The following is a 20,996-nucleotide window of genomic DNA, read 5'->3' as shown; positions in this document are numbered from 1 at the left end:
AGGGGGAAGGGGAGAGGAAAGGGAGTCTGGCTAACGTGCTGAGCTCCACAACATAATTGCATTGTCAAGAAGGAGAGAACATTTGAAAAAGAAGTGCTAAGGGCGAAAAGCAGTGTTAACATCAGTGAGGCTGTCCAACCTCCAAGAGTTGAAAGGCATGAAAACTCTCTGACAGGTGGGTAACATTAGTTTAACTGTTTCACATACCAATACATAAGTATTGTCCCATTTGCTACTGTTTGTGATAGCTAGTCCCAACTGGTTAGCTTGCATGCAAGTACCAGTGTCACATTTGTGTCTAAGGTAACGTTAAATTACTTGACCACGGACATTCATCCTACTTTTTTAGTTTGCCAAGATATGCTGTTTTTGTGATGTTAGCTATAGTAGCAGGAGAGTTGTGAATATCGCTGTCTGGCTATGGAAACCATCTCATCCTCTCTGCATGTTAACCTCGCAGCAGCAAATGTAGCAACATTTTGCTAGCCCACAACCTAGCTTAAGTTAGTTACATTACTTGCCATGTGGTTTTTGGCTCTACATTATGGTATTTGTCTGTGCAACGTTTGAGAAGGGTTTTATGGCCACGAAGACTTACAAACACAAGTTTGCTAGGACTGTAGGATTATTTGGCTTGAGGCATAATTCGAAATGCTATGCTAAGTAACGTTACCTTTCTTGTTAGCTTAGCTAATACACACCTATTATCCAGTCTTTGGCCACTGTAGTTCTGTAAAAACAATCTTGAACAACTAACACTTGCTAGTTTTTACTCTGCTGCGTTTTGGATGCTGTGTTTGTGTGCTTGCCTGTTGTTCGTTAGATGGCATTATATATTATGATGTTTATTTTGCTTCAACTGTAAAAAAGACACGTCCACCTCCATTCCGTCTGAGGCTCGAACATTAGACCATTTCCACCGCTCCTGTCAACGTTGTCCCTGAGGCAGCAGACACTCTGGATTCCGCCATGTTTCTCTTTTGGTCAGCTAGCCCCATTGCCTAGGCATTGCACGTCCATGAATTTGAGTGGTGGAGCTTCTGAAGGAGCATTGAAGGAAGGGGAGTATTTGTTTGATTTGTTCAAATAACAATCTTTCTCCAGAATTGCTGACAGCCCCTTTAATTACTTCCTGCAACCTTGAAAGGTCAGCACTGAGCTCAGCTACACTTTTGTCACAACTTCATCTTGTCACAGTGTGGCACAGCAAACGTGCATAAAACACGCCACGTCTGCTTGTTGGATATATTATGCCCAGACCAGAACAGTCCTTTGAATCCCACCCAAGATGCCATAGAGGTCTCAGCCCTGATCCAAGCCTCCATGGCCCCTGTCAGGCCATTCTAAACCCAAACACACTGAAGCTGCTATATTTAGCAGAGCATCCATCTCAGGTCAGACCGCATATCATGGGGGACAAACAGGACAAGATCACTAACAGTTCGTAGCTCCCAACTCTTTTTGCTCTTAGACTTCTGAGCAAAATTAGCTGTTGTAAATATACTGCATACAGTAAACTTTGGTCAGTAGAAAGAAAACAATGATCAACATAATATCTGTGATCAACATAATATCACTAAGAAGTTGTGGTCTAAAACTTGTAAGCTGACGACCTAAAAGGCATGCAAACACCCTGGTAAAGACCAGCAACAGCCGGTGGCACTAATACAAGTTTGTTTGTATGCTAAATGGTGTCATAAGGTGAGATAGTTGTCAAGGTGAAAGCTTTTCCCAATTTTTGAGGGGGGTGCCGTCCCATACCACAGAACTACATAGTGCATGGCCTGCACAGCTAGTGAGAATGACAGGTGTGTTTATCTGTCCTTCACATCACCATATACCATCAAAATGGATGGAGGATACCAAAACTAGTTGCACATAAACCCATACCTCAAAATGTAGGAAAATTGCTGCATAGTATTGCTTTAAATTATTTATGTGTAGATGTAGAGAAGGGACATGGTTTAAAATAGCTCTTAAAAGTATCTGTTCTTCAATACAAGGAGGTTGAGACTGTAATTCTGTGCTTTTGGACATAGAACCTAAATATCACTCTGATGCACACTGCCCTCTCTTCTAATAACCAGGGCAAACAAGACACCCCAGCTGATAAATACACACACAGGTCAACCGCTGACAAGTGTGTGTAAGAGGTAATGATCCAGTTTATTTCAGCATCCAGTGTGAGGTTGCCAGGTAGGTTGCATACCATACACAGACACATGCTCGCATAAAATGAATGGCAGACAGCTCATCACACAACATTGAGAGTTGCAACAAAACAACCATGAAGAACTTGGGACACAGGCTTTTTATAGAAGCGCATAAAAGATGCTATCTCAGCCCCGCCTGTGTCTGAGTGTGGGTCTGTGTATCTGATTGTGTGTCTGAGTGCATGTGTGTGTGTGTGTCTGAGTGCATGTGTGTGTGTTTTCATGGATGTTGCCAAATACCAATCCGCCTAAAACACCCCACTCTTTTAAACCATGGCAACCTTTAGAAGTCCCTGCCCCTTAAAAAAACACTTTGACCTGGAAGTGATATGGCGAGGGACATCTTAGACGCCGCTACTAAAGATGCCTCAGAAGGAAGATGACATGATAGTAAGATGACACCAGTGGTTTGCTGCCAAAGGGCATTAACAGCATAGGCATGCAAACATTCCTTGACAGTCACATACACACACGGCATCACTCTCTCGCTCTCTCTTTCTGTCTATTGTTGATCTCTGTCACCAGACAGTACCAGGATGTATTGTTCTGCTAATACTATGGCCTCAGTGCCAGCTTAAATGGGCCATGTGAGCTCATTCTGCTCTGTGTGTGTGCGTGTGCGAGTGTCTGTGTGTGTGTGTGCGTCTGTGTGTCTGTGTGTGTCATTCCACAGGAGCCAAGGATCAGAGGATGCTCACCCAAGGAACACCGGGGTGAGGATGTCAGCAGAGATGTTTCATAACTGCAGAGACACACACAAACACCCATGCATCCACATACTCTGTACATGCGCATGCACACACTCTTGCATGTGCACATGCCATACACCTCCACACACATGTGCCAAAACTATTTAACACAAACACACACACACACATCCATACCATAAGAGAGACTCTCTCTCTCTCTCTCACACACACACACACACACACACACACACACACACACTGCAGCCACAGCTCTGAGCCAGCAGCTATTCATGAAGGATGATGAGAGTGTCTAGTGCGGTCTGTGCGTGCGTGTATGCACTCCTCTCTGGGTCACAGACCAGCAGCTATTAATCAAGCGCCCCTCTCTTCTTCTGCAGTCCAACAAAAACAAACCTACTCTCCTCTTTCTGCTCTGTCACTCTGTATACGTCTCTCTCTCTCTCTCTCTCCCTCTTTCTGTCTGCCCTTTTGCTGTGTTCCTCTTGAAGCTCCATGACCACACGTTCTCAGATTATTAAGACAATCTTTTCCTTATCACACTTCCTGCCATGCCTCAGTTGCTGCTGTATCTCATTCTGTCCTTTGATAACTTTTATCTCCTTATCTGACTTTCCATGTTCTTTCTCTTTCTCAGCCTCCCTATTCTCTCGCTCATTATCCCCCCCCCCCCTCTCTCTCTCTCTGTGTACACGTGTGTGTATGATGGAGCTCTTGTTTCTATTTTAGTCTGTGTGGTGCTGAAGAGTGAGATATGGTGGCGGGTGTCATGGGACTTGATGACTGGCATCATCAGTGTTGTGGTAACCAGCCTATTTACTGAGTCTAGCTACTGTGTTTGCCTATGAGAATACACTGAGCACTCAACAGCAGACCCATCTGTAGGCTGCATAGAAAGGGCAGCGTGGAGAGGTGAGGAGTTGGAGTAAGGAAACCAAGACTTCTCTCTTGTACTTTTGTCTTACTCCCACTTGTGTCCTCTGTCTCTCTCTCTCTCTTTCTTTCTTTCTTTATCTCTATCTCTTCCTCCTACACTAGCTCTCACTGCTGCTCAATGCATCTTTTGATTGACTTACTTTTGTTTTCGTACCTTTTTTTCTTTCTCACAGCCATATTTCATACCCTTCTGCTCCAGCACCAAACCCCATTTTCTTTTCAAAAGTTACCTCTTTTACTCACTCACTTTTATAATAACCTTACTAATGAATTACTCTGTATTTCCTAACTCTTTCTTTCCTGTTGATAATGAGGGGGAGTGGTATGCCCGGCGCGGGGTAAACAGAGGGGCATGTGTTAGAGCTGCCAGGCGGCTTGGTGTTGTGGCGCTGGTCAGGGGTGGGGGTGGGGGTGGGGGTGGGTGGTGTTGTCTGGTTGACCCTCCTCTCAGCTCACAGCCAGCATGTCAGATGTCTCTGACAGTCCAGGGCTCAACATCGCAAGCGACACAGCTGCACCAAAGGAGATAGAGGGGAAGAGAGAAAACCGGAGAGGAGAGACCCCCCCGCTTCAAAGACTATCTTCATTTCACTCTTGCCTGCTGCAGAGAAGACAACGTGCAAAAACAATTCCTTACCCCTTATTACCTGCTTTCCCTCTCTTTATTTATCACCTCTCAGCTCCTCTTTCAAGGTAGTGTAACCGTTTCTCTCTTTTGCTAGCTAGCTCACTCTCACTCTTACTTTCCCTAGCTCATTCTCTTATCCTTTTCTCTCTTCTTCCTTGTAATCCCTCTCTTTCAGTTACATACCCCTCTTCCCCTTCTCCCTCTCTCCACCTCCATGACCGCAGTGATGAGTTATTTTCTGGTGCTCAGTAAATGCCACGGCGACAGCGTCCTGTCTCAGTACCAGTGTCTACGCAATGACCGGCGCATGTGCGACATCGTCCTGGAGTCGTGCGGCGTGGAGTTCCCTGCCCACCGCACCCTCCTGGCCTGCGCCAGTGACTACTTCTGGGCCCTCCTCAAGGAGCACACCTGTGAATTCGGGGCCCTGGGGCCCCTCAGCCTGCCTGCACTGACGCCCACGGGCCTGGAGAGGGTGCTGGACTTCATCTACACCTCCTGGATCTGCCTGTCCCCCTCCACCTTGGAGGAGACCCTGGAGGCCGCCTGCTACCTGCAGGTCACCCACGCCGTGGAACTTTGTGGTCGCTACATCACCGACAACCTCACCCTGGAGAACTGCTGCTTCTTCGCTAATGTGGCGTCCCGCTATGGGCTCTCCGAGGCTCTCAAGGAAGCCAATGCTTACATAGCCAGGCGCATGTGTGAGCTGATGGGGAAGGAAAGGGACTGCATTGGGCTGATGGAGCTCAATGTGGGGTCACTGCAGGAGGCCCTGGGTACCGAGGACCTGCCTGGCGTGAGGGAGTCCGGCCTGCTGAGGCTGGCGCTGGACTGGCTGGATCACAACAAGCTCCCGGCGCTGCACAGTAACCTGCTTCTGAGCCATGTGCGCTTCGCCCTGGTGTCCCCGCAGGAGCTCAGGCAGCTGAGCGTCACCTGCGTGACCCTCAGGACGCCCTTCATACACAGCCTGGTGCAGAAGGCCCTGCAGTACCACACCGAGGGGCCGCTCCAGCCCCTTCTGCAGAACGAGCAAACACGCATTAGAGATACTTCCGGTCAGGTCCTGCTGGTGGGGGGAGGTACAGAGGCCGACCGGCCGCAGCGCCTGATGCAGAGCTTCGACCCTGACAGCAGGAAGTTCCGGCCGCTGGCGGCCCAGCTGCCCAGCAGGCTGCAGCACCACTGCGTCTGCGTGGTCGGGGGGTTCCTGTTCGTGCTGGGCGGTGAGGAGGTGGAGGCGGATGGCGAGAGCGAGAAGACGGCCGTGATGACTGTCAGCGAGCGGGTGTGGCGTTACGACCCACGCTTCCAGCGCTGGGAGGAGGCCGAGCCCATGATCCAGCGCAGGGCAAAGTTCTCCTGCTGCGTGGTAGAGGGCGTCATCTACGCCATCGGGGGCAGGGCAGAGCCAGGAGAGCCGCCGCTCTCCACGGTGGAGAAGTACAACCTGCGTGCCGGGTGCTGGAGGAAGAGCATCACACTCCCACACGCCGTCCACGGGCACGCCTGCACCACGCTCCGCAACACCGTCTATATCTCTGGCGGTATCCACGGCCAAGCGGTTGAGAGCAGCAAGGATGTGCTCCACCTGGACACGTTCGAGAGCAAGGCCTGGGAGAAATGCGCTGCCATGTCCATCGCCCGCTTCGGCCATCAGATGGCGGCAGTCGGCGAGCAGATCTACTCCTTCCTGGGGATGTACGAGCAGTTCTGCGACATTGAGCGCTACGACCCTTCGCTGGACCAGTGGACACGCCTGAGGCCACTGATCAACGACCGCTTCTGCTATGGGCTGACGGCCACCGCCGACGGCCGCGTGCTGCTATTCGGGGGAAGGAAGTGGCACGATGGACAGGAAGTGGTCATGGCCAACGTGATGGAGTACGACACGGTGGGCGACACGTGGAGGGAGCTGTGCCGAATGCCAGGCCCCCTTTGTGGGACACAGTGCGTTCAGCTACCCATCCTCGACACTGCAGAGACGTAGAAGTGGGGGTCCCACTTACAGGAACCCTCCATGCCCAGCAACTGCCCCCCACCCCCAAGAAAATAATATACATAAACCCAATCAACAGAAAAGGCCTTTTGACAAGTGACAAGCAGTGCAAATGCCTTTGTAACAGTGGCAGGCCTCATCTCCTATTCGTCACAGTGCAAAAGTCTGCATGAGACAGAAAGAGAAATGAAAGAGCATAGCCTCTATGCAACAGCGTTTAAGCCAACAGAGATTACTAGAGAGAAGAGAGGAGGCTTTCACAAAGCGCAGAGATCTGCAAGAGAGATAAAGGGAAGTAGACTTGCAGTAAAGCTCTCGAGAGCTGGATAGTAACAGAAGTTCGAGAATGAGAGCACTGAGGTAGGGAGAGGTGAGAATGGAATTGGCAGCCACTGTTAACTCGGGTGGGAATTAAACTATGTGTCTCGTTGTTGTTACAATGCGAAACCTGCAGCCGGGCAAAGCTCAGGGCGCTGACAGAGAGGAGTAAACAGGTGTGTTGAGTTGTAGTTTGCGAGTAAGGAAACCAGCATGCACACACGGAGATTAAAAAATACTTTTTGTGCAAAACTGCAATGAGAGTAGAACTCACTGACTGCATGGAAAGCACTGAATCTTCCGCATGAAAAAAAAAGCTCTAAAGTGAGATCCATTATGAGATAAATGTGTGCATCTGCATGTCCTTGTGATCTTCATAAAAGGCACACACTTTAGTGGAGTTTAAGAGTTCAAAATGAATGGATTAGATTTCAGGGGTCTAAAATAAGTCAAGAGAAAAGGTTTCGGTAGTTGAATGACCAGTAATATGTATCATGCACATATCACATATATGTTCATATTAGCATGAAGTTTCCATCCATCGCACGTTTCACCATAGATAGACTGTTCAGATGCTTGAATGTGAGTGGGAAACACATGAAAATAGATGCATGACTCATACACGCTAATGGAGCTGTCCTGATGGCTGTGCCAAACTGCAATAGGTCATCGTGCTGAGGTAGAACTCTCCACAGAGAACCAGAGATCAGAACCTGTGGAACCGATCAGTGCGGTAGATGAATAAATGCACGAATAGACTGCGTGAAAAGTGTTTGCTGGTGTGTTTAGGCTGCAGTGAACTGTTTTTTTTTTATTTTCAACTACCCAAAATTATTTTGAAGTGAGGGATGTCAGAGACCCAACAAAGTGAAAACTTAAACACTCTCAAAATCAAAGCAAAATCAAAGACAAGAAAATCACTCTGAGAATGAAAGTCAAGAAAGAGAGAAAAGTACTAGAAAAGAAGTGCAGTGGTCATATGGCTGAACTGGTAGAGGTCATATGGCTGAACTGGTAGAGGTCATGGGTTCAAATCCCAGGGAGGGAGCACCAGGGTGGAAATAATATCCACCTTCCCTCTTCTGAATGTCACTTTGGATAAACATGCCTGCTGAATGACTAACATAAACGCAGCAACCGCCTGGGGAAACAGGAGAGAGAGAGAGAGAGAGATTGGAAGAAAAAAGGAAGAGAGGAGAGAGTCTAAAGATAGAGAAAGAAAAGGACAAGACTAAGACAGGGTAAAGGAGAAAAATAAAGAGAGAGAGAGAGAGAGAGAGAGAGAGACCAAGCCCAGAGAGACAGGGGGTGTGATGGATAGATGGAGCCCTCATGCCCTACTGCCTGCTGCTCCCCTCTGGGAGGACAGATCCATTGATGCTCTCCTCCACACCGCCACGGTGGCATTTCATCCGTTAATGGTTTAGCCGAAGCCATTAGCCTCAGTGAAAGGGCCTGGACTGCTGCAGAAGAGCGCTGATTGAAAGCACCGCACCTCCTCAGGGAGACGTTTCCTGAACTGGCAGAGTCATGTCTTGCGTCTCCTTTGTGGAAATGTCAGGTTGGAGCTACAGTTTCTTCTGCCGATTGAAAAGATGGTTGTAGCCTCCAAATACAGGAGCAGACCCCAGTGATAACACTCTCACCTCTGCTGTGCAAATATAACAATATGCTTACGGTCATGTTCATTCCACGGTGCGGTAGTGTGTCTATTTTGGAAGGCCTTCTCACATTTGAATTGCAAAGGATACCTTGTGGAAAGAACAGTGAAGAGGCAGAACCAGAATAGGCAGAGGCTATTGTGTTCAAATATTGCAATCAAACACTCAGACCACTCCAGAGGGGGGAAAAAAACTACAGTACTGAACTTGACGAAAAAAAAGAGAACAACCGCACATCATGATGACGCAACTAGTTTGCAATAAACTACATTTTATTGACTCGTTTTTAGTACATGGTGTGGAGATTGAACATGTTGCTGGATTGAACAGCTCTGTAAATAAATAAATGAATAAATAAGTAAATAAATACTCACAGACTGATAAAAATGACAGGGATAACAGGTTTAAACACAACATATAACCCCATGGGTGCTCTGTTGTCATGGACCATGGTTAGTTGAGCCACACTCAGAGCTTAAAGGTCAAAGGTTACCTGGATGAGAGGAATGTGGATAATGATAGTTGGCCACGTTGGTATTATGATTGGTCAGAGAAATGTGATGAAAATGGATGTGCCATTTCTAGCAAAGAAATGTCCTCCCTGAACAATCACTCCAGTCGACACATACACATCAGTGGCTTTTAGATCCATCAGCAGTAGTACATTCTTAGATTGTCTATACATGTCTAGGCTTACTATAAACTATTCACAACCATTTGGATAATCTATAAGTTACACAAAATAAGTACTCTGTCTTTCCTCTGAGAGCATGATTGCTTTTGATAGTTTTCTTTGTAATCATTCCCAGTCTCTAGTCTCACAGACAAAAAAAAAAAAAAAGCAATTCAGTTACAAGATTAACACTGAGCTTTTCAATGTTTAAGTGTTGACAAAGAAACACAGAATACTCAAATGAATCTCACACTATACCTGGTAAAACATGCAGTGCAACAATGCAGTGTGTGTGCATACACACGAATATACTTTACAAGTGCTTCAGGTTGTCTTAATGTCTATAAATGTTGACCTGAAAACAAACAAACAAAACACAGTTTCGTTATAAATACCAGGGAAACGGTCACCACTGGAGACAGGGGTTGTGGGTGGTTTCGGTAACCACGGCAACAGTCTTGCATGCCTTCACTAAAGTCTGCAGTGGCGGCATTGAGACTGATGGAGCGTGTTCCCCTCTAGGTGTTACAGGAAGAGCGGACACGTCTACCTGTGTGTCTACTGCACTTTTCTTCCTAGAGTGCTCTGTGGCACTCCAGGGTCAAAGGTGAAATACTGAAGAGAAGAGCACGGAACCCTGGCTAATCTAATCTAATATGGATTAATGCAGAGTTCCAGCACATGTTTAGTAAATAAAAAAAAAACATTTTGGAGAAGTCCATACTGTGTATAGAGTAACAGCGTGATCCACGATACAAAATGTTCCTACTATCCTGGAGTAAAAGAGTTCATATTCAAAAGCACTCTACAGTATGTGCGCGCAAAGCTACCCACATACAGCAAGAGCATACACACACACACACACACACACACACACACACACACACACACACACACACACACACACACACACACACACACACACACAGAGAGAGCCTGCCTGTGAGTTCGTCCAGGGTGCAGGAGTGTGCACCCTTTTAAAAGTACTCTAACCTCTCCAGAGGATTGGGTATTTTCAGGCTTCTCTAAAGCTCTCGGCTGCCCACTGGCCGGTAAACAGGCATATCTTACAGGACAGGGCCAGGTGTGTTGGAGCCTCCAGTGCACACATACACACACACAAAAACACACACACACACACACACACAGATGGAACTACGGTCATGCCTCAGTTCACAATCCATGCATGACACACCTGAGTGCCTCTCACACTCTATAGAGTGGAACCGCTCTCTGGAACCATTCACACACATGCATACACACCATCCCTTTAACACGGTAGAAAGTCATACAGTACCAATTCTGTGCTTTGAAGTTTAAATTTCCCACAAGACTAGAGATGCAAAGTCACTTCAGCAGGTATGTATGTGTGTATGTGTGTGTGTGTGTGTGTGTGTATGTGTATTTCCATATTTGTGACGCTGGTTCCTTCCACACATGATGAAGTCTGGACCACACGGGATCCAAATCTTTCACAGTCCAACTCCAAATCGATATCGCATACTCAGTCCCCAGGTTAGGAATGTGTATGAGCGTTTATGTGTGTGTGTGTGTGTGGGGGGTGGTGTCGAGGTGATTCACCCTCCCCATTTCTTTCTCTCAATCCATTAGTTCGTGAGTCTCTGGGCAAATAGGTAACCATGGCAACCACCCTGCTCAAACCCAGAACACTGTAATGCCTGTAGGCAGAGTGGCTTTGTGTGCGTGTACGTGTGCGTGTGTGTGTGTGTGTGTGTGTGTGTGTGTGTGTGTGCGTGTATGATTTGCATGCTTACTTGCATTATGTTCACAGAAATACTAAGTCAGTCAGCTTGTTTGAGTTTAAAAGCATACAACTCTGCAGGTATAAAATATCTGAAATAGTGTCAGTAATGATAATCATAGTGACAATAATATGCATATGTATGCCTGTGTATAAAGAGTAGTTTTGCATTGGATGACACCATCCATGGCTAGCATGAATCATTTGAGTGGGTGTTCATCTACAATTGCGCAGCTAACTTCTAAAGCCTCTTTGGGGCACCATCTGAGAAAAGTGTGTGAGTCAGACCGGTCTCGATATAGGAATTTGAGTGTGTGTGTGACTCTATGTATGTGTGCCTACATACGTGCATGTGTATGCATATGTGTAGGTGTCTGTGAGTCAGACATAGGTCTTCATGTAGGTGTGTGTTGGTGAGTCAAATGTTCCTAAATGTGTGTGAGTGTGCATGAATCTATCTTCATATGTCAGTCAAATGTATATTAATGTAGCGATGTGTGTGTGTGATTGTTTGCATGTGTCTTTAAACTTATGGATTCAAATAAAAGCATTTAAGTGTGTGTGTGTGTGTGTGTGTTGGTATGTGAATGTAGCCTGTGTGAGTCACACATGCGTCTCGATGTAGGAGTGTGTGTGTGAGAGCGTGGGTGGGCCAGGGCTGGGCTCTGACTGGGGGCTGGGCGGCTGCTCGCGCTCGCACTCTCGCTCGTGCTGCGGCTCCTCTGAGAACAGCTCCAGGTACATTCTCTTCCACTCCCGCAGTGAGGCAGAGGTCAGCTGTGGATTGGTCAGCAGCTTGTCAATCACAGCTACTTCCCCTTCCCTGTCCTATGGGAGCGCAGAAACAGAGGAGTGGAGGGTGGGTATTACAAGCACATCCTCTTGTTGAACTCTCTCTCTCTCTCTCTCTCTTTACGGGACAGACACAAGGTAAAGTAGGAAGCGCAACGCACACCCAAAGCGAGGCAGGTATCTATTTTAGACTGGGGTCTGGGAGGAGTAGGGAGCAGGGTACATACAAACACAAACACACACACGCTCACTCATGGATACACACATACGTACTCACGCATACACACAAACACACACAGTCTTGTTCACCTATAAACACTTGCGACACACACACACACACACGTAAACATCCAAACACACACAGCATGCAGGAAGTGAAGGAGAGTCCTATAGCACTGTGGGCTAATATAGCCCCTCCCCCTTTCCCCTCTCAATCCCTCTGTCACGCCCCCACAGCTGGGAGGGCGGAAAATACCCACAATGCAACAGGAGTCTTCTCTTGGAAGGAGGAAGCGCGAGAGCAGCACACAGCAACCCCCTGTCAGAGCCCAGGGGGGACACATAGCATCCCTAAGCCAGAGCCACATCAGACGCTAAAACGCCCACGCTAGCAGCAGAAGCAGCAGCAGCAGCATCAAGTGCGACAACCACCTCCAGCTCTCCTAACATACAACCACACACAGACACACACACACACAGACACACACACACACACACACACACACATAGAGAGCCAGCAGCTGAACTACATGTCTATAACACATCCTCAACACAAACCCAAAACAAACCCAAACACAGAACACACGTAGTCCCTACATTTGGCAGACCCGACATAGACAAACAGACCCAACACACACCCAAAAGTGATTCATGTACTGAAAGCCAAAAACACAACCTCAGAGGACATTTAAGATAATGGGAATCCACACACACACACACACACAGATAGACACACACACAGTCACCAGTAGTCTCTGTGGCGCACACACACATACACACACACAGCAGGTTCAGAGCTCCACACCATTCCACTGTTGTACTCTATTGCAGGTACACCAGTACGCAGAGATGCAACCCTGTCTCCAGTCGAACAGACACACAGACAGGCAGACTGAGGGACTGATGCAAGGACTGTAGACAGACACAGATACCATCAGCCTGACTGTCTCTGTAGACAGTTTGAAACACAGTGTGACAGTGTTCAGACAGAACGATAGACCAAACAGACTAAGGACCTAATTCACTGTTTGACTTTTGAATGGACAGAGACAGTCAGTCAAATTGTCTTTGCAGACAGACTGATCAGTCTGAAAGACAGACAGACAAACCGAAGGACTAATTGACTGTTTGACTATTGGACAGACAGAGAAACAGTCAGTCTGATTGTCTCTGTAGACAGATCGATGTATCCGTCACAAAGACGGACACACGGTCAGACAGGGGTTGGTTCAGCGCAGCGTGGCGCCTACCTTGAGTGTGCTCTGCAGGATCCTCAGGCGGTGCAGCTTCTCGTTGAGTAGTGGGTCGTTGCAGCGTCGGACGAACGAACGCTTGTAGTCGAGGCGCGTGGAGAGGCGTGGGTCTCCAAGAGGCGACAGGCTGGCCTTCTCCAGGGCTCGGTACAGGTCCCCCAGAGAGTCGGCGTGCCTGTGCTCCTGCTGCTCACCTAAAGGGGGCGCCACACAACAGAGGGGCGTAAGAGGGACCAGTGCAGTTAATAGGCTTCACTCTTAAAACATAAAATACCCATAGAAACAACAGAAACCCCTCTTTGGTATGCCTTAGGGTCGACTAAGAATCCTTTCAAATTCCTTTGGCATTAAACTTTCAATTCTAAGCCATTCTTTTCACCTTTGAAGAGAGAGGAAGGGATGCTTTTTGTGATGTGTGTAGACAAGGCTTCAAAGTAAAACCCAAGGAAAAGTTCTCCCTAAGACAGACACTCTCCCTAAGACACTTGAGCGTGTGGATATGGTTATTCAGCGGGTTATTTAGCGGGAGCTGCAGGGCATCTAGTGCCGAAGCTGTCTGTTAGAGCCTTATGGAGAGTTATCCACCGTCACCACACCAGACAGATGGTCTTTTTCTCCCTCTCTGGTTACTTTCCTTCTGTTCACCAGTCTGAGTCGAGCTGTCCTGAATTCAGCCTTAACTTGAAGCGCAGAGCCAATAGAAGTAGGTGAACGGATGGGTTAATTGATTCATAAATGGCCTGACCTGATCTTTCTGTCTTCATTTCACTCTGTGTCCTAAAATGGTCATAAAGACTGTCAGTGCAGAGTTCATTGTGCACAAGTGATCCCTGTAGCGCAATCAAACACACGTTGACAGATACTGTGTGATTCTGAAACCGGTCTAGCCCTGATCTCGCTCGGTTCCAGTAGGTTCCAGTTCTAAGGAGACCCTACAGGAAACATTCATGACAAAATACCCCTTCTCTCTCTTCCAATACATTTTGGATAACATCATCGCAAAACCAAACACAATTAATACAATTCTCTATTACTCTATAGGCTCTATCAGGAGAACAGTCAACAGCCACGGTAAGTCTGGTGAAAGGACTTTAGCTATATGTCCACCATGTGCCATCATCATAAAAGCCTACGGGGTACAAAAGAACCAGCTTCCACTTCTGCTGTCCTATCAGCTCGCTCTGTGATATCCGTGATTAAGACGGAGCTGTGCAGCTGCACACAGCAGGTCTACCGTCCAGCCACCGTTCCCATGACGATTGCAGCCCCTTCCGGGCTGGCACAAATCTGATGTGTCACAGATGCGGCGTGAAAGCCTGTTAGGGCGCGTCACTCAATTTCGTCAGGCACTGTGGAGCCCGCTCTCTCTCTACGGGCAGGACGGAATGCGCCCCCTGACTCAGATCAACCTTTGACCCCAACACGCCTCTCGCTCCCTGGTGTCTTATCACTGCCTGTTATCATCTCTGGTGCGCATCAGTCTGGCTCTGTTCATGGCTGTGTGAGTGTATCAGTGGAAATAAGGGCAATGTGCTTTTCACACCTCCAGAGTCTGCATGGTCACGATGACACACCCACACACAACTGCAGAAATATATGTAGCTAACTGTATTAACAGACACACAAAACACACACACACACACACACAGACACACATACACACACACAAACCAACAGAGCCCCCAAACCCAAACAGAGACATCCAGAATTGGCAGAGTGGTCCCTCCCAGCCCGCCGCAGTCTCCCAGCCCAAACAGGGAATTAAGGCTGGAAAGTGATTTTCATGCAGAGCAGCCACCGTTGTATCTCACCAGCCTGAGACTGTTGGATGTTGTGCCACTGGGTTTGTGCTTGGGCATATCAGTTTGCTGGTTGCCAGCCAGGCTGTGCTGACAAATCTACTCCAGGGTTTGTGTGTTTGTGTGTATGAGTCTTTTCCTTAGGGACCTGATTAACTGGAGTTTATTGTGTTTGGGAAGCGGCGGTTTCCTTTACCCCGGGGTGTACGGGGAGCGTGGGTGTGCCACGTGTTACCGAAAACACCCACAAGAGAGCAGTAGAGGCATTTCAGGCTTACATCCAGACTTAACAGCATAGAGATACTGCATCCTTTGCACTTTCTCTAGTGCTGTTACAATACCAATATTCTGATCTCAATTCTCAAGGTCTAGCTTGCTCCTTGTTGCTGTTGTAAAAGGAGGCTGGATTCCTTCTGCCTATATGTCATATAAGAGGGATCTTATTCAAACAATATGCCCGCTTTAAACTCATAAATCATTTATTAAAAAATCATATAGTAATGTAATGGGTGAAAACCCATTAGGAATTTAGAGATAAGGACTTGCAGATCAGAACTTTTTTACACATAGCTAATGTTAATTAAGGAAACAGACAGTGGACTCATTTTGTCATAAAAACAACTGACCTTACAATGGCTCAAACTTATCAGCTAGCACTATCTAATATGGACATAACATACTAATAAAAGTATCCGCTACTTATTTTAATTAAGGCTGCAATCTTACAAAGGCTGAAGCCAGGGGATCCATTTCAGAAGCGGTTCCCTGCTCAATATTATACTATATCCTCTATTTTACTTTGACAGGTTGTTAAATTGTTTTGTGTGGGCTGGCCTCTGTGTGCTGCAGTGCAGGGGAGAGTATAAATCCAGTCTTTCATGGCGGAACTTTAATCAGATGTTTCTCAGGCTGCAGTGAATGCGTCTTAATGACCCACACATCTGTCTCTGACACTGACATTTGCCTGGTGATGTTACAGGATCCATTAAAGCAGCACTTCCCTCTTCTTTTCTCTTTTTTCACTCTTGCTCTCCCTCTTTCTCTTTGTCTTGCTTCCTTCCATCACTCTCTTTTTCTTCCCTCTCTCTATATCTCTTTTCTCTTTCTCTCTCTCTCTTTCTCCTGTCTTTGTCTCTTCCTTTCGCTCTCTCTTGCTTTCGCTCTCTCTTCCTATCGCTCTCTCTTGCTTTCGCTCTCTCTTCCTTGCATTCCTCCACGGCTGCTATACTCTGGGGACACGTGTGGCTTAGAATCCGCAATCGATTGTCTCCGACACTCTTGATCCTTCAGCGAGTGTGCCAGCAAGCAGGCAGGCTGGGGCTCAGGAAACAGAGTTAGGGAGACTGGGAGATGACTAACGTCCGCCTCCACAACACAGAGAGAGAGAGAGAGAGAGAGAGAGAGAGGGGAGAGAGAGAGAGTGGGGGGGAGAGAGAGGAGGGAGTGAAAGAAATATTCCAGTGATATGCTTTAAACACCTCCACCCACTTTAAATATAGACATGCACGGGGGGGGGGGGCGGGGGGGGGGGGGGGGGGGTATGATGTAGTGATGCAGTGTGGGAGAGAGGAATTATAGGAAAATAAAATGAGAAATGAAAACAAGACGACAGAAACGAAAAAGAGAAAACAGGCCCGGGCGGAGGGAGCAGAGCGATGGGTGATAGAGCCGAGCTGACTGGACAGGGCTTAGGGGACAGGGCTTGGGTGACAGGGCTCGGGTAAGCTCACGCAGCGTGCCGAGGTTAGGGACCCTCGTCTCCTGGCTTTCACCCTTGCTATTCACAATGCCCTTAGGCCAGGATCAGTGCAGGGGGAGATGACATGGACAAGATGTAGAGAGAGAGAGAGAGAGAGAGAGAGAGAGAGAGAGAGAGGGAGAGAGATACAGGAAGACAGAGACAGGAAGACAGAGAGAGGGAGAGAGAGAGAGAGAGAGAGAGAGAGGGAGAGAGGGAGAGAGAGGGAGAGAGGGAGAGAGAGAGAGAGAGAGAGAGAGGGGGAGAGAGAGAGAGAGAGAGAGGGAGAGGGGGAGAGAGGGAGAGAGAGAGAGAGAGAGAGAGGGAGAGAGATTACTGGAAGATTGTTCGGCTTAGAGGCTCTAGCTGCCCATTCCCGATAGGAGAACCCAGTAAAAAGTTCTGATGAATAGTTCGAGAGAACTTCTGGAGGTTTTGTGCTGCACCAAGCCATCCCTTGGGGGTTCCATAGCGCCGTTTTTCAGTTAGCATGGAGTTGACTTCATAGTGAGAGAAGGGGAAAGCAGAGAGAGAGCGAGAGAGAGAGAGAGAGGCATACAAATGCTGTGAAGGATAGTAATTCTGTTGATATAGAGATACACACAGAGGGATGAGATAGAAACCTGTGTGAGATGGAGAAGGAGATGGAGGGAGTAAGAGGCAGAGAGAAGCGATTGCAGTGGAGAGAGGGAGGAGATGAGCAAGAGGGAGAGAACGATATCAGATAGAGCGTGAGAAAGGAGGAGGCAGAGGAGGCAACAAATAAGAGTTAGAGAGAGAGAGAGAGAGTTAGGGAGAGAGAGAGAGTGAGGGAGATAAGGCGAGGGTGGGGGCGGGGGGTGAACTGAATAATTTTAAATGAAATTTGTCATTAGGTAAATGAGGGACGTCGCCCCGCAAGTCTCAGTCTGAACAGCCAAAAAATGAAGTTCATTAGAGAATGGCTGCCCTCAAGACGTATCTAGGAGTCGCTCTTTAAACGAGCACATTCTAGAATCATTGATTGAAAGCATTAAAAAAACATTGTCCTACCCATGCATTCTGTGCAATATCTATCAAACCTGCTTCACTACAACAAACAGTATTACACATCTGAATGCAGACCTACTCATATTTCATGCTTTTGAACGTGCTTAACTATAAGTCTTTCTAATCAACTGAAACTGCGTAGCAATGTGTTGGCAGGTTGCTTTGATAACATCATAACATTGATTGCATTATAACATCATACGAATAAAACAAAAGACTGGCTGTCAACCCGTTGAACAAAGTTCCGGCAAAGTTGAAAACCTGGAAAAATGCCCACTTTGAGCACTCCTCTCTCTCTCTCTCTCTCTCTCTCTCTCCCTGGTCTAAATCTGAGGCACTCCAAACAAGAGCAGACACCAGGCAATTAAAGGCTTCACTGTGCCCTACTTACACCATTTCCTAATGAGCAAAGTTACAAAAGCTTTATTAAATTGTAGTTGTGCACTTTATTGTTTTGCGGGAGCGGACGAGGAGGAGGGGTCTGGGGTAGAAATTGCTTTTTGATTACAATGGCTGAGGACTGAGCAGCAGGACTGAGCAGCCATGAGGCCTGTGTCACCTCAATATTACAGCAAGAGAGAGGGAGAGAGAGAGAGATGGAGAGAGATGGAGAGAGAGAGAGATGGAGAGAGGGAGAGAGAGAGAGCGAGAGGCCTGCGACACCTTAATATTACAGCAAGAGAGAGGGAGAGAGAGAGAGATGGAGAGATGGAGAGAGGGAGAGAGAGAGAGATGGAGAGAGAGAGAGATGGAGAGAGAGAAAGATGGAGAGAGAGAGAGAGAGAGGCCTGCGACACCTTAATATTACATCAAGAGAGAGGAGAGAGAGAGAGAGAGGAGAGAGAGAAATGGAGAGAGAGAGATGGAGAGAGAGAGATGGAGAGAGATGGAGAGAGGGAGAGAGAAATGGAGAGAGGGAGAGAGAAAAAGCGAGAGATCACAAGACAGAAACACAGCTATCTCTGGACTTGGCCATTATCTTAGCCTCCATCTGAGTCCCGGCGTGCGCGGCGGGGAGAGATTATGGTTCCGCGGTGGAGGCTGACTGATTCGGAGGCTTCTTTTTTTCATTTCGTGAAGGTGCGCCTACAGAGTCTCGGCTGTAAACACCAGAAGTTCTGTTCTAATTTTGTACAGCAAAGGAGCTTTATTATGTTTGTAGTGCTAATGTTGACATCCACATGCAATCTTTTTCAAGGATCCCAGGACTGAGATGGTATGTGAGAACAGTTGTTAGTGAACACTGAAATCCTTGAATAATGAGTTATTCGTGATCTAAATTTGAAACTGTTTGCTCAGCTACCAGCTTATTGTTGGCTGTGCTTGTACAAAAGTTGATGCAACAAAGGTGATGTATGAAGTTTGCTTATAAATAAACAAAAATGAGTAAAAAAATATGACAAAGAATGACAGACATGAAAAAGGTTTATGTTAATTTTATGCTTCTTCCTTACAGCAGCAATGCAGGTGCCCAGTTACTTTTCTTCGGTTTTGGTTTTGCCTAAATGAATGTGTGCACAACAATGAAAAACTAAATTAAAATGTAAGAAAAACCCAAGGGAATTCTTCACACCCTGTGGACTCTATACAGCCACTAACACGTCCATACGAAATGCCTCAATGGCTCCCTGCTTTAACACTGAGAAGGAAGGGGAGTAAATCCACTGGGTGTTTAGAGCATGAGGTGGTGCTATTGTTCTGACTCTGTTCCTGAGCTGTGTGTCAACTGGTGTACGGGCGTGCAGTACCCATCACCCTGACGGGCGTACCCACCATTGGGATTGTCAAGGCAACGGACCAGCTCCCGGCGCTGTGGGTCACGGTGTTCCACGCTGACGGAGGGCGTGAGGAGGGCGTGGAGGCCGCTGTCCCGGGGGAGTGTGAAGCTGCGCGGCTTCCCGCCCGCCGCCAGGCCTGGGTCGGGCAGGAGCAGCATCCGGTTGCCCACCCCGATCCCCATGCCCTGTCCCCCCAGGCCGGCCCCGGCGCCTACCGCGCCCTCGCCCACCATCGGCCCGTAGTGGTCCGCCATCAGGCTCCTCTGGGCGGGCAGCGTGGACTGCCGGCGGGCCTCTGGGGAGAGGCCGGCGCCGGGCTCGCAGAAGACGGAGTCCTCCAGCGGGAGAGTCTGCAGGTAGTGCAGGCCTGAGCTGGTGAGCGGCGTCTCGATCAGGTCCTGCCACGAGCGCCGCTGGCTGGCCGACTTGCGTGCCGGGGAGCCGCCGCCGCTGCTGCTTCCCCCCTGTGGCTCGCTGCGGTACTCCTCGTGGGACGAGCGCGACTGGGAAGTCTCGGTGGAGGACAGGCGCCCGTGCTTAGGCTCCAGGTAGGGACTGGCACAGGTCATCTAAGAGATGAAGACAGAGAACAGCACCTTAGAAACACTGCACATATCTCAACATGCACATTACACAGACAACACACATCATTTACACAGACAACACACATCATTTACACAGACAACACACATCATTTACACAGACAACACACATCATTTACACAGACAACACACATCATTTACACAGACAACACACATCATTTACACAGACAACACACATCATTTACACAGACAACAAATCAAACAGCCGCAGACAGTTTCTTTGGTCTATCTATTCTATTCAATTCCCTCTCTTTTTCAGTCGACTGGGCTTAAGATATGCTGGGTGGATAATGGAGCTGTAATTGCGGGGGTGATTTCTGTGTGTGTGTGTGTGTGTATGTGTGTCTATGTGTGCATGTATATGTGTGGCTATACTATGCCTCATCACTGTGCCTGGTGTGTGTGTGTGGGGGTGAGAGTGTGTATGTGTGTGTGTGTAAGTGAATGTGTGTGTGAGTGTGAGTGTGCATGTGTGTGTGTCTGAGTGTGCATGTGTGTGTGTGTGAGTGTGTGTGTGTGTGGGGGGGGGAGAATGTGTATGTGTTGGGGGGCGAGAGTGTGTATGTGTGTGGGGTGAGAGAGTGTATGTGTGTGTGTGTGTGAGTGTGTGTGAGTGTATGTGTGTGTGTGTGTGTCTGTGTGTGTGTGTGTGTGTGTGTGTGTGATAGAATGTGCATATGTGTGTGTGTGTGAGTACATGTCTGTGTGAGTGTGAGTGTGAGTGTGAGTGTGTGTGTGTGTGTGTGTGTGTGTGTGTGTGTGTGTGTGTCTGTGTGCATGAGAGAGAGTTTGAACGAGCACATGTGTGGCTGTAATGTGCATCATCTCTGCAGGGAACCCTATGTCTCCCCATCCCCCCTCCCCCCGGCAGACACCCCGCATGGCT

The 20,996-nt window shown here is 47.9% G+C and overlaps 2 protein-coding genes across 8 annotated transcripts in view; one reads left to right on the top strand and one right to left on the bottom strand.

Moving 5' to 3' along the window:
- Nucleotides 1-3,658: 3,658 nt before the first annotated feature.
- Nucleotides 3,659-8,038, top strand: LOC105893728 (kelch-like protein 34). Its single transcript, XM_012820183.3, has 2 exons — nucleotides 3,659-4,549; nucleotides 4,660-8,038. The coding sequence occupies exon 2, from the start codon at nucleotides 4,699-4,701 to the stop codon at nucleotides 6,475-6,477; it is 1,779 nt and encodes a 592-aa protein (XP_012675637.2). The 5' UTR covers nucleotides 3,659-4,549; nucleotides 4,660-4,698; the 3' UTR covers nucleotides 6,478-8,038.
- Nucleotides 8,039-8,704: 666 nt separating this feature from the next.
- cnksr2a (connector enhancer of kinase suppressor of Ras 2a) overlaps nucleotides 8,705-20,996 on the bottom strand; it is an 83,728-nt gene continuing 71,436 nt past the window's right edge. For all 7 annotated transcript variants that reach the window (XM_031583930.2, XM_031583931.2, XM_031583934.2 and 4 more), the window contains 3 exons: nucleotides 19,504-20,077; nucleotides 13,162-13,358; nucleotides 8,705-11,728 (listed from right to left, as the gene is read on the bottom strand). In XM_031583930.2, the coding sequence (XP_031439790.1) occupies nucleotides 11,504-11,728; nucleotides 13,162-13,358; nucleotides 19,504-20,077 (996 nt within the window). In that variant the 3' untranslated portion in view covers nucleotides 8,705-11,503. The remainder of the gene's footprint in view (nucleotides 11,729-13,161; nucleotides 13,359-19,503; nucleotides 20,078-20,996) is intronic.

This window comes from Clupea harengus, chromosome 17 (assembly GCF_900700415.2).
Source record: "Clupea harengus chromosome 17, Ch_v2.0.2, whole genome shotgun sequence".
NCBI classification, from domain to species: Eukaryota; Metazoa; Chordata; class Actinopteri; order Clupeiformes; family Clupeidae; genus Clupea; species Clupea harengus.
This window is presented reverse-complemented; position numbering and strand designations above follow the sequence as displayed.

Bases quoted from the DNA above. Each gene is read 5' to 3' on its own strand.
- LOC105893728 (XM_012820183.3), top strand. From the start codon at position 4,699: ATGACCGCAGTGATGAGTTATTTTCTGGTGCTCAGTAAATGCCACGGC.